General features: G+C 42.3%; 1 protein-coding gene across 3 annotated transcripts in view; it reads right to left on the bottom strand.

Annotated features, from left to right (window-relative positions):
• Window positions 1-13252, bottom strand: part of FRY (FRY microtubule binding protein) — a 424933-nt gene that overhangs the window by 315223 nt on the left and 96458 nt on the right. For 2 of the 3 annotated variants that reach the window (XM_073795022.1, XM_033843712.2), the window contains exon 2: window positions 12679-12851. Coding sequence is in view for 1 of the 3 variants with exons in the window: in XM_019936771.3 (XP_019792330.1) it covers window positions 12679-12883 (205 nt within the window). In the remaining 2 variants the exon portion in view is untranslated. Of the gene's footprint in view, window positions 1-12678; window positions 12979-13252 lie in introns of those variants that run through there. The other variant, XM_019936771.3, reaches the window with a different exon arrangement.

The raw sequence follows: 13252 nt of genomic DNA, 5'->3' as shown, positions 1-13252 counted from the left end.
TCCTTCTATTACTTTAAAACTTTAAAACAGAAAAAAAAAATCTTCTGTATTTTCAAACCCTAGTGCTTAGAAGAAATAAGCTTTAAAAAAAAAACCTTTTTTTTGCTTTATTTTGAGCTCTTGTAGAATCCTTTTCCCAAAGTAATGATTATTTATTACATACCCCTTCAGAGGTATAGAACCTGCGATTAGATCATTTTTTAAACTGAGGACCACACAAAACAACAGGGTGACCTATTTTTCAAAGATTAAATTGAGCCCTGACAACCTTAAAAAGTAATACATTTCCCTCAACTGAGCAAAGTATTTACTTTTCAATGATAGACGCAGGCACACAGCTGCTCCACAAGCGCAGTCAGGCTAAGTCTACTGTCTACCTTCGATGCCCCTTTAATCAGGGGCCTTATTAACTGATTTTTAATTAGGGATTTGGTTATACCCTGTGTGGAAAAAAAAGACATATACATTTTTTGTTCAATCACTAAGATACAGGGTTTTAAAGCTGCTTTGGGTTATAACTTTTTGAACATGAGAATGCAATAAACCTCAGAGAATATCTGGTGAAGGAGAACTTGAAACTGAAAAGTTGTGAAATCTTATCTTGTCTCAAATTTGCCCTCTTGACATTGAACAGATTATTTCCATATGCTTCAGCTTCCCCACTGTGACACGGGAATGGTGATCTTAGTCTGTGAGAACAATGACAATTTAGTAGACCTTTTCACCGTTCAAGAGGAAAATATTCCTACAGCTTTCCCCCCACAAAAGAAATGTTTATATAGGGTCTAGGTTTTCCCCTGGATCACATCTCTGAGGACAATCATGTTTCCTGTACATTTCCTTGAACAAAAGTTTCCCAAAACTAAAATTCCCCCTCTCTCGCTTGATTCCTTTCATCAAAGAAACAGGCTTTTCATCTCTTAAGGACAGAATGAAAAACAAAGCCAGCTGAGATCTTGATGCCGTGCACTGGGCCAGGCTCGCCCTTCAGCTGGGTATGTCACCACCTGTGACTGACATGTACCTTTTAAAGCTTCAACCTCCCCCTGCCCTGCCTCTCCACTGCAGTGTCCTGTGCAGAAGGGTGGGTGTGTGGAGGCTTAAATAACACAGGCTGGTGTGTGGATTGCTTGTCTCTGGGACCCACAAGGAAAGCTGTGGGCATCATTTTCTCCTCACTTTCTTGTTCACAAAAAATGACCCCAGAGGTTCTTAAACTAGGTTTTGGTGATGATCTCGTGAAGATTATGCTGGGAAGCAGGAGACCCTCAATGTAAGCTGTCTGTGTAGGTCTGTATTTCTTCATCTGTAAAATGAGTGCATTGAATTAGATGCTCTCTAAGATTTCTTTCAGATCCGTAATTCAACGATGCTCTGATTTTCCACTGTGCTCCCTGCCAAGTGCTTGTCTAAGTTCTTCAACAACACAACCACCAAGCACTTTTTGCAGTTTGAGCTCTGAAAAAACAGTAAATCCCAGGACTCAAAGACGTATCTATAAGATGAATAATTAGCAAGGAATTAAGAATTCAACTTTTGGAGAAACATCATAAGTCTTCTAAGATGCCCTCTCATTGAATAAAACAATAGCAATGATGACCAAAAAGCGGAATTAGCTCATTAATGCCCAGAATTGGCAAGATCGAAGCTTGAAGAATCCCCACGACTTTAAAATGGGTGTCCTTCCAATTTTCTCAATGATGAAATTAAAATATTTTGAAAGTGAGGTATACTTCTCATCTAATCATATTCCTTAAAAACTGATTGGAGAAATATTGCCACTTGGGATGAAATTCATGACATTTTATAACTTTTAAAACTTAAAGTCCTAAACTATGGAATAGTTTATTATGCTGCTTTTAAACAGATGTTATGAGCCATTCCATTTAGCAATGAGTAGCATACAGCAATGTGGGATGTTAAGATGATAACTGTACTGTACAGTAAGCAAGATCCCAGGCCTGTAAACACTCTGGTCCAGAGCAGGGACAGAATTCCAGACGGCTGATTAATCTGTATTTTGCGCACAACAATTACATATTAATCGATTTTACAGTGTTAATCTCAAATGTCCACACTTTAAAGAAGCAGAACCATATATGTACCCCTCTACTATAGCCCCTGAAAGAGTGTGGTGGATTTTTGAGTAAATTTTTCATCAACTTCTACGCACTGTATTTTCCAACTTAATGAAAGCAACATGCAATGCTGGACTTCTGTCTGAACATCAACAGCTCATATGTTGGTCATTTCTATCTCTGCTGCGCAAATACAACTGAGCTAGATCCTAACACTGTTTTAAAGCAATAACATGCAGGCTGAGCTGGGGAGCCTTTCAAGGAGGAGTGTGACAATGAGAAGCCAATGGACTCTTCCCGGCTGGCTCTGTCTCCCTCCCACTGCTTCAATTTCCAATAAGTCAATCCCCCGAGGCAGTGGTTGGATAGAGATATAGAATCCGTTGTTGTCTCGGGGAGAGGATGGAACAGAAACTTTCCACTCTTTCTATCTCACTCTATCCAGTCTTGTGTTCACTCATCATTATTTTCAAGGTCGGGAAACTTTAAAAGAGCCTTTTAAAGAGAGAACCATTACTTATCAAATAAACAAGGATTACACTCCTGCCACCACCCTCCCTCTTCACCATCTCGGTGACGTTCAGGGAGCTTCCCTATTCCACAGACGCAAGCACCAAACACAGTTTCATTTCTGCAAGTCATTTTGCCCCGTCCATAGCAGTAAAATGTTCAATATAAAAACCACCCCGCAAATTTCCTGCTGTGGGGGACAGATGTAACATTATTTTCTTTTTGCTTGCTTTTTTTTTCTTAAGTTCCCTCTTCTGAGCATGTTAGATAAATGCCTTCTGGGCTTCCTCTGTACCCCCTTACGCCCAACCAGCACCCCACTGATGGAGATTTTGCATTTTCATTTCAGTTTGTCCATGAAGGATATGATTCCAGACCACTTCTCTGCCTCCTGCCCAACCATGTTTGTGCTTGTGGGAGTGTTTGGTGTGGAAATCAGAAGCTGATTTACCACCAATAAAATGGCTTCTATCATTATCAACATTCATCAAGCATGGTTAAGCACACAGACTTTAGTCACCTACTTTTTTGCTGAAGGACTGAATAGCATGGGTATATTTGAAACAGCAAAGCCCTTTCTAATTCAGCAGAAATTAAGACAAAGTACAAGGTCACAACGTCGGGATGTTTACAGTCTTCCAAAACTGCACTGCCTTTTGTTTAAATAATTATGTAGTAATTTGTGGCATCTTTATTAAAAGTAATTACATTTTGGCAATATTTCTTTTGAGAAGTTGCCCAACTGCTATTTATTTTGGATGGATGTGATTCAATAACCAAAGAAAATAAGTCGCTATAGTTTATTTCCGAATAATGCAATTTCTGTGCAGCACTAAGTATCGTGCGTGATATTCATCAACTTTCATTCACTGAACATTTCTATATTTTCTTATATTACTTGTTTGTTGTATTAAGAGTTTTTCTTCTCTTACGGACTCAAATATTTCTCATTCATCCAATTGGTTTAGTCAATTCAGGCTGCTATAGCCAATTAATATAGACCGGGTGGCTCTGACAACAAACATTTACATCTCACAGTTCTGGAGGCTGGGAAGTCCACGATCAAGGTGCTGGCTGATTTGGTGTCTAGTGAGAACCCTCTTCCTGACTTCTCGCTGTGTCCTCATATGGCAGACAGAGAGAGAGAAATCGAGAGAGATCATCTCTCTCCTGTCTTTTATTCACAAGGGTACTAATCCCATTAATGAGGGCTCCATCCACATGACCTAACTGCCTCCCAAAGGCCCCATCTCCAAATGCCATCCCACTGGGGATCATTCAACAAATGGATTCTGGGGTGGGGGGGACACAAACATTCAGCACATCGTTAACATTTTAAAAATTGATCAAGAGGTGGCAGAAACAGTTCTAGTGTTTTACCCTCTGCTGTGAGCAGGGGTTACAACAAAGACCTAGATGGTAGTGTGTAAGATTATGAGGCGGAACCAGGAGGAGGCCTATATATAATGGAACTCAAATCCAGGCACTATTAGGAGAGAAAATACAGGTTCTCTTCCTGCCCAAGAATACACTGACCTTTGAGGGTGGTGATGGCTGGGTGTGTGGGAGAGGGGACTGAATGACAAGAGGCAGGGCCGGGGGCCTGCCATGAATAGATGCCTACTGCTTCCTACATGTGAATCGGGGATAGTTTAAGAATGACTTTGATCTTTGAGGATCTTTTCCACTTCCTTTAAGTCTGCAGTTCTCAACTAGGGGATGGGACAAACGTCCCATGTACCTGGGGATAATTTTCACAAAGCGGTTAGAAGCCCAGCCCCAGCCTAGACTTCCTCAATCAAATCTCCAGGGCTGGTGCCTGTGGATTCTGAAAAAACTTCTCCAGTAATTTGCATTTGTGCAGTTAATTGAAAATGAATGCCTTAAGTTGCTCAGTTAATAGTCCCTTAGTTGTATAAGCATTTGAAAATCTCAGAAGACTGGAAACCCTTCCTGAGCTGGGCCCCGGGGAGGACCACTCGACTTATAACTCTTTCTCACTGACTTTTGTTTTTGTTTTTGGCGTCCAGGAGGCTTGATCTTTATTTTGTTTCCAGCCCAGATGAGGGAGGTCAGTGGAGTGTGGCCTGAAGGGGAGCACGGAGATGCCAGCAGTGCCCCAGGATCTGCCTGCCCTGCCCAGGGGCCCAGAGCTTAGGGAGGGGCGTGGCTTTCTTCCACCTGTCCTTCCCGGAGCTGGATCTGAACTCAGGGCCGTCACCAGGCCCTGGTGTTCTTTCCTCATTGTGCTCAGGTTCCTCAGCTGAAAAAACTCAAGTCCAGGAGGCTGATCAGGCCAGAAGTGTTTTAGAGGGTGCAGAAGAGTCACAATTTACAAAAGGTAAACAATCTCCCAGCAAAGAAACCCCGATGCAGAGGACAATTAAGATCCCCTGGGACTTTCCTGTAGGGAGATGTTTCACTGCCAATTAGGGTTTCTGTACCAGATGACACAGTCAGTATTGCCATTAGCTGGTGCAACACAGAGCTTAAACACTTGTGCCCGAGAAGCATGAACACCCAAATTAGTGCACCCTGCTCTCCTAGTAAAAAATTAGAAAGGAGAACAAATTGCTGTGTATCAATGTCTTAACCATCAACCTGTCCTCCGCAGCATTTTGCATCTAGTAGTCGTTCAGCAAGATAGCTTAGATTTTTGTTGAATAGATGTTGTAGTCCTTCCCATATGCATATCTTCCATTTATCCTTGGGCACTATTTTGATACTTAAAATTAAAGAATGTTTCTTTGAATTGAATCTTTCTGGCCCATAATTACTCCAAAACGCCATCCAGTATTTATTATCCATCAAGATGACTTAGTCTTTCTTAAGTATCAGGGTGGGAGAGAAGAGCATGATTTGATAGCTGAGGGAGCAACGTGGAGAAATCTGACCTACTGACAAAAGTACATACCACCTTTGTAGTTCCTCCATCTCTGTGCTCTGAACTCCCAGGATGTTCAAAGGTAAATCTGACAATCTATTGTTCGGCACAAAAAAATTAACTCATGCCCCACTTAGGATGGAAAGGTTTGGAAGTCGTGACCTAAAACACTCTGACCATCTTGTAATGAGAGTTTTTCCAGGCATGTCACCCAAAAATGACTACCTGTTTAAGCTCCTAGATTTTAAAGAAATGCTGGAGATATTCTAATTAAACTTTGAAGGTAAACATTCTGTACAGAGTCCCAGAGTATCTGAAGCAAAAGAATGTTGGGGTATGGTCATTTCTCTGCATAACTGAGTGACTGGATGGCCATATCCCCTGCTAAATATTTGTTAAAAGTACATTATTTATGAAAACAATTAAAATGCTTAAAATTATCACTGAACTATCTTGAGTAAATATAAAGTTATGTGGATGTAAAAACACAATCTTTTCATAGTCTAGATGTCACTACTAGACCTTACAGTGTTAGATTTAAGAATGGGAAGAAAAGTGTGTGGGAGCTCTCAAATCTGAAAAGTTATACATTTGCTATAGATCAGCAAATGGAAACGAACTGCTTTTAGAACAGGAGCATTTAAGCCACTTCTCAATATACTTATATCATAAGTCCTGCATTCAGAACCGTATATTTGTATTTATTTATTTTTTTATGACAAGGAGGAAAAGCCTGAAGTCAAGCCGTAAATCTAATGCCTTCTGCTTATTCTGTGTCCCTGCATAAAGGTAAAACATATTTCCCTTTGGTTATCACACATGTGACTAGTACTAGCATTTTTGTTTTTCTTAAAAGTAACTGGTTTACCATTAATATCCTCATTAAGTTTTTGGCGTTGTTTCTTTTTAGAAAAAAAACAAAGCAAAACAATAACAGAAATTTCACCTCCCTGAATAAACTTATCCATAAAACAAATACGATTATTTAAGGAAACAGGATACCTCAGTCTTTGTTGCATTAGTATTTTTGAGTAAGAAATGCTATAAATATTTTAAATCAAAATGTCAAACGTTGATTTTTCAAAACTTTTGGAAGTCTAAATACTCCTAATATTTAAAAAGATTCATTTCAAGTGGTGAGTTCATTTTTAATCTTACATATAAGCTATACATCATATGTAATTGTGAATGAACGACCATCCTATTCCAACTTATAGTTCAAAGAAAAGCCTAAGCTGGGACTTCCCTGGTGGTCCAGTCGTTAGCGCTCTGTGCTTCCACTACAGGGAGCACAGATTTGACCCCTGGTTGGGGAACTAAGATCCCACATGCCACGAGGTGCAACCGAAAAAAAAAAAAAAAAAAGCCTAAGTTGAATTTCCCAAAGCAAGGTGTTAGACAAAGTTAGGCAAAATCATTGAACACAAGGCCACAAGTAAGTTTTGAAATCACAGATAGTGTTGTTTCTAATACAGAACAATTTTCAGAGGCCTGACATGACAATACTCTCAAGTTTAATGAGGTCATGTTGAGAAAATATATGGCTATTTTTATTAAGAAGAGCTTCCATGTTACCCTCTTTTCATGGAAAATTAATAGGTCTTTTAGTGGTGTCTCATTATATAGAATTTACCTTAGCAGGGCTTCCCTGGCGGCGCAGTGGTTGAGAGTCTGCCTGCCGATGCAGGGGACACCGGTTCGTGCCCCGGTCCGGAAAGATTCCACATGCCGCGGAGCGGCTGGGCCCGTGGGCCATGGCCGCTGAGCCTATGCGTCCGGAGCCTGTGCTCCGCGACGGGAGAGGCCACAACAGTGAGAGGCCCGCATACCGCAAAAAAAAAAAAAAAAAAGTAATAATAATAATAATTTACCTTAGCAGAGGGTTTGATTGACGACTTAGGATAACTTTCCATCCATGAAGATTTGCAAAAGTGTTCCAATTACACTTACCACCCACCCATGTAAAGTACAAATTATGTGAAACAAAACCTTTGATATCAACAAAGAATAAGCGAACACAGTCAATTCCAGCTGTGTATCATTTCATCCTCACGGACTATCTCGTTTGCATTTCAGGTAACCCTGTGACACTGGTGTTTTCGCTCCCATTTCACAGATGAAGAAATAAACAGGTTCCCAGGGATCAGGTGACTCGTCCATCACACGTTTAGTAAGATGGGGGATCAGAACGTGAACCCAGTTGTGAGGTAGATACTTCCTTGGTGAAATCCTTTGTCTTGAAATCCTTTCATGAGAGGACAAGTTCAGACTCGTGCCTTTGAGGCTCCCTTGTCTTAGGCCCTGAGCACAGCCACCTCTGGAAGCAGCCGTGGTAGGAAGTCACACCACCAGATGGACGGGGGTGCGGCTCCGGAGAGGCCATGACATGGTGCTTCTCACGTGCCGCCACCCTGCCTGCACACCTCACCACCTCCAGGGCACCTCCCACATCAAAGACACCCAGGTGTACGAAACATGGGTCCTGTCATCACCAAGAGGAGCCACTGAATCCAACTGCACACACTCCCAGGAAGCACTGTTTACGGTGCGACCTTAAGGAGGTCCTCCCCCGTCCTCCTTGTCCCTGAAAGGCCCTGCTGAAACGTCATCAAATCACTACTCAGCAGGGATTCTGAGTGACAAAATTCCTTTTTTTTTTTTTTATTCTTTACAGATTTTTTGGGGGGGTGATGTGGACCATTTTTAAAGTCTTTATTGAATCTGTTACCATATTGCTTCTGTTTCATGTTCTGGTTTTTGGCCGCGAGGCATGTGGGATCTTAGTTCCCCGACCGGGGATCAAACCCGCACCCCCTGCATTGGAAGGCGAAGCCAGGAAAGTCCGCAGAGTGACAGAATTCTAACATCGAGCACACAACTGGAGGAGGCGGGCTTAATTACAGAGTGTCTTTCCCTGTGCCTGGGATAAGCAGGCGCCCAGGAGGGAGCCCGAACCCAACTGCCCAGCTGCACTGTATCCTTCTGGCCACCCTCAGGGAGGCTGGAACCATCTAGCTGCCAGTGTTCTTACTACTTCCCTGTGTTTCCAATAAAATCCTACATACAGCAAGAAAAAAAAAAAGGAGTTTTACTTTAGAAAATGTTCAAAATCTGTTTTTTTATTAAAATGATTTTAAATAATTTTTTTTAGATTGTTTAGGATTTTTTTAAAAAAAATCCCTTTGGAACAGAACCAACTTAAAAAGGAGAATGGAGGTTAGCTTACGTGCTGGCCTATCTGCCATGTGAGTCCTGACCAGAGGGCCCTCCTCCTCGAGGTCCCACACTCATCCTCTGACTAAGCAACAAGGAAGTGCGTGGAACTGCCTGTTTCCTCCAAGCAGATGGCTCCTCGCTTTTCAAACAGATGATTGTAAAATCAGCAGGATATTTTAAGAATGAGCTGATCAGACACACCAACTTGCTTGCTTACGAGTGCTGAGTGAACAACCCATGACACCTGGCACCTGAGCCCCACTTTCTTCTAGGTGCAGGATGAGATGCTCATTTCAATCTGCCGTGCCTATGGATGTGGTATGTGTAAGGACCACATCTCTCTCCTCCTTTGCTTTCTTTCACGGAGCTCAGCCCTCTGCTCTGGAGCTGCTGGAGTTCTTTCAGGAGGACAAGGAAGCAAGGTTAGCTGCCCGCTAGAGACCTACCTACACTCTTAATGCCTGGTCTGGTGAAGCCGAGATGGAAGAACTTCAGCTGAGCAACTCAAACTAGTTCTACTGTTGAGGCTTCTTCAAGGGAAGAAAAACAGTTAGTTTTTGATGTTTTTGTAAAAATCATAAAAATATGATTTTTAAATGTATTGGTTTTGATTTTTAAGATTCACTGCTGTGAGTATGGTACCCCCTTCACCCCTTTTCTCAAGAGGTATTTGTCGGGTTGCACAATATGCAAGGCATCCTGCTAGGAAAATTCTTTCCCATCAGCCACATAAGAAACTGTCTTATTTTCTGCTCTCTTCCCAAGGTCTAGAATGATCCTGGCATATAGCAGAATCCTAACACATGTTTTAACAAATGAATTACACACTGAGACAAGGGGTACCTGCATTTCCCCCACCAGGAGTTCCTATATGGTGATGAAAATCAGTATAAAGACCTTCCCTTTTGATAGTCTCTACTGCCAACTAGTTCTTTCCTGGAGCTAGAATCAGATAGGCCCCACAGGATGGACACAGCCTCACAGCAAATTAGTTAATTTACCACCAGATGTTAACTGACCACCTACTATGTGCAATTCCCTCTCGGATACAATTGGGCCATATAAGATATTGCCCCTGTTTTCAAAGAATTTCTATACAAATAGAAACTTAGTTGCCACAAAGTGACCACCGAACCCACTCACAACCTAAGACAATTGAACACAATCCCAGGAAGAAAGGGAAGGACTCTTTGTGCAGTACTGAGGCCAAGGAGGTGAGTGGTAGGCATGAAAGGAGAACTCAAAGAGATGGGAAGACTGCGTGATTACAGAAGACAGAAGTCTTGAATTAGGCCTCGGAGCCCAGGTGGAGAATGGAAGAAAGGGCATAACAGGAACACAGGCGTGTGTGTGTGTGCACCTGTGTGTGCGTTGGGAGGTGAGGGAGGATGCGAAAGTGGAAGAAAGCAGAGCATACAAGGCATGCCAAGGGTTCATTCTGTCCATCACGATTTGAGTCAACTGAATAAATATTTATTAGTTCATGCTATGTGCCAAGCATTGTGATAGGTACAAGGGACACAATGGTTAACAAGACTAATATGGTCCCTGGCTCACTGGCCAGTGGAAGATACAGACAAGTAAACAGATAATTACAATACAATGTGATACGTGCTGTGATAGGGAAAAGTCCAGGTGTTATGAGAAGGACGGAGAATGGACCCCACCCAGATGGGAGGGTCAGGAAAGCTTCCTAGACGTTCCCTACAAGGGCTGTCAAGCTGACACCTGAAGCCAAGGTAGGAATTAGTTGGGTGAAACTACGCAGGTAGGTTATATAGCACCTACCCTAGAAGAGCAAGCATTATGGACCACGGGGATCTAAAGTTGGCTGAGTTTGCAGGACTGCAAGGGGAGGAGAGCAAAGAGATGGGCCGGGGACAGAAGCAGCGGCCAGGTAGGCAGTCTCGTGTACTTCACTTTAAGGAGTCTGGACTTTATCTGAAGAGCGAGGGTAGCCACCGAAGAATTGTAAGGGAATGACCCAAACATATTTGCATTTTGGGTAGATAACTATCTGCAGTGTGAGACGGCCCTTAGAGGAGAAACGGGAGATAAGAACACAAGAGTACCATGTAGCTCGGTTCTTCAAGGTCCACCCTAGACCAGCGCAAGAACTACATGAATATTTCATGAGTGAATGAATGAGCTGATCAACCCATCATTCAATCACTCAGTGCAGGACTGAAAACAGGAGACTTGAGAGAGAGGATAAAGTTGACTGTGTGTATGTAAGGGTCAGAGTGAATGCACATCGGAACGCTGACATGTCTTCAATCTTACATCTCATCAGACAAATGAGAACAACAGTTGACAACGCAGCACAGGGTAACAGAGGGAAATAGCTTCAACACTGGAGTTAAAAGACCCATGTCTGACCCGTAGTTTTGCCAGTTACTAATTTTGAGTTGCGTCTTAATTTCTCTGACGCTCAGGTCCCACATTATATCCACTCTTTATGTGTAACCACACAGCATATAACATAGGAATGGTTATCACAACCTATGTACATTTCTGTTTTCAGCTGATGTTTAGGAGCTGTGGTGGGATTTGCAGCCTGGTGGCATTTCTAAGTCAACCACTGTAAAAAGAAGTTAGTGAGACCTACATGACAATGAAGTTGTGGTTCATGTGAAAGGGAATTTAGAAAAAAAAGTAGCCACTATTGTTCAAACTTTGGGCAGACAACTCTCTACCTTGTCAACTGGAGACCCTAGCAGATAGGGAGGATGTTAAGAGTCCATCTCCTGTTGCTGTCCCCAAGAAGGGGAATGGCAGCAGAAATAGGCAGAAAAAATAATGTACCTGAAGGCCACAGGGGTCGGTGAGGTGGCTTGGAGTACCATTTAGGGACACAGTCTAGACAAGAATCCATTGAGCTCCCACCTCCATATAAAGACTCAGCTGTGGGACTTCCCTGGTGGCGCAGTGGATAAAACTCTGCGCTCCCAATGCAGGCGGCCCAGGTTCGATCCCTGGTCTGGGAACTAGATCCCACGTGCATGCTGCAACTAAGAGTTCTCATGCCGCAACTAAGAAGCTGGCAAGCTGCAACTAAGGAGCCAGCTGCCACAACTAAGACCCAGCACAACCAAATAAATAGATAAATATTTTTTAAAAAAACTCAACTGTTAGGGGGGTTCATTTCATTTTCATGATGAAGTAAAGCTTGAATGAATTATTCTTGTTTATTTTCTATCATCACAGAGTTAGCCCTCAGGAGTTGTGTCTAATCTATCCTCCTTAAAGACTCCAATCAATCAATCACAAACAAAAAGGCCACTTTCAGTTTCTCCAGGAGATTCCAATGCAAACGGTAGTGAAATAAGTTGACTAAATAATTCATCCTCTCCAGTGACCACACACCCACCAGTGACACCTCCGTGAGAGCTCACAATCACAGGCGTCTTCTACAAGCTTACACACCTCTAATACCAGGCATGGACATCTAAAGCTGCCATCAGAGTCTCTTTATCAAGATTGAAATCCCTGAGTCTTCTGTGCTCCAATACATTTCACCATCCACATTGTTTAATTGAGCCCTTTACTACAAATGTTTCAGGCTCTGATGCAAGACAGGAATTTGAAGCATGCATTCGAGTATTTAATGGTGTTAATTTCTGGGGCACACAAATATCAGCTTCACTCAACAATCCCATAATCTTGCAAAATAAAGAAAACACACCAGAGAATGAAATGCAGCATGGCATTCTCCAGGACTGCAAGCAAAGCGGTTCCCTGATCCTGCTGCCTGAGAATAAAACAGCCGCCTATTTCCAGACCCTTAAAGATATGAAAATAAAGAAAGAAAAGAAAAGAAAAAAAGATGGGGGTGCTTTCAGATGAAAGAATCATTCTATATTTTATACTCAAACATGTCCCGAGTTCGTTTTAAATGTAACACATCTGATCATTACAAACGAAATACAGTCCTTGTTGCTTTTGGTGTGTTTTTTTTAACTGGCAGGCATCCACAAAAACAAATCCTACCTGGAAATATGGATGGTCTCTTTTTCGGGCGCCTCAGGTGAACGGGTTCCAAGTTTTTAATGTTTCTCTGAAGTCTTCCTTTAATGTCATTTCCTATGAGTAGTTCAGGCGGCAGGCTACTCCGTCTCGATGATTTACAATCATTCTGAGATGAATTTAGTTTGTTCTTCGTCCTGGAATATAAATTGCCGTCATCAACTGCCATGGTAGGAAATACATTAGATTTTCTTCACAAAATCTGAAAAGCCAAGCCCAGCCTCAGCCATCTGCGTCTCCACCCCAGATTCAGATGTTCTCATGCTTTACCCCGCACTTGTCTGGGAAGCTTAGCAAGTTGATGGGTGTGGACTGGAACAGGTGTAGAATTACGAAGGAGCCCCTCCTATCCACCGCTAATAGCACCAGGGAGGAGAGATCCAAAATATCATTAGGTTCAGAAGACTGAGGAAGTTGAACAGATGTGGCACACGGGTAATAAAAGTGATGGTTACTGTGTGAAATTTCTGTTTTATTAGTGCGATGCCATAGAGCAAACACAACTTGCTCTTAAGAATGAATACCTATGCAAATCGCA

Source organism: Tursiops truncatus, chromosome 18 (assembly GCF_011762595.2).
Source record: "Tursiops truncatus isolate mTurTru1 chromosome 18, mTurTru1.mat.Y, whole genome shotgun sequence".
In the NCBI taxonomy this organism is placed as follows: domain Eukaryota; kingdom Metazoa; phylum Chordata; class Mammalia; order Artiodactyla; family Delphinidae; genus Tursiops; species Tursiops truncatus.
Note: the sequence above shows the minus strand (reverse complement) of the source record. Positions and strands in the feature narration are given on the sequence as shown.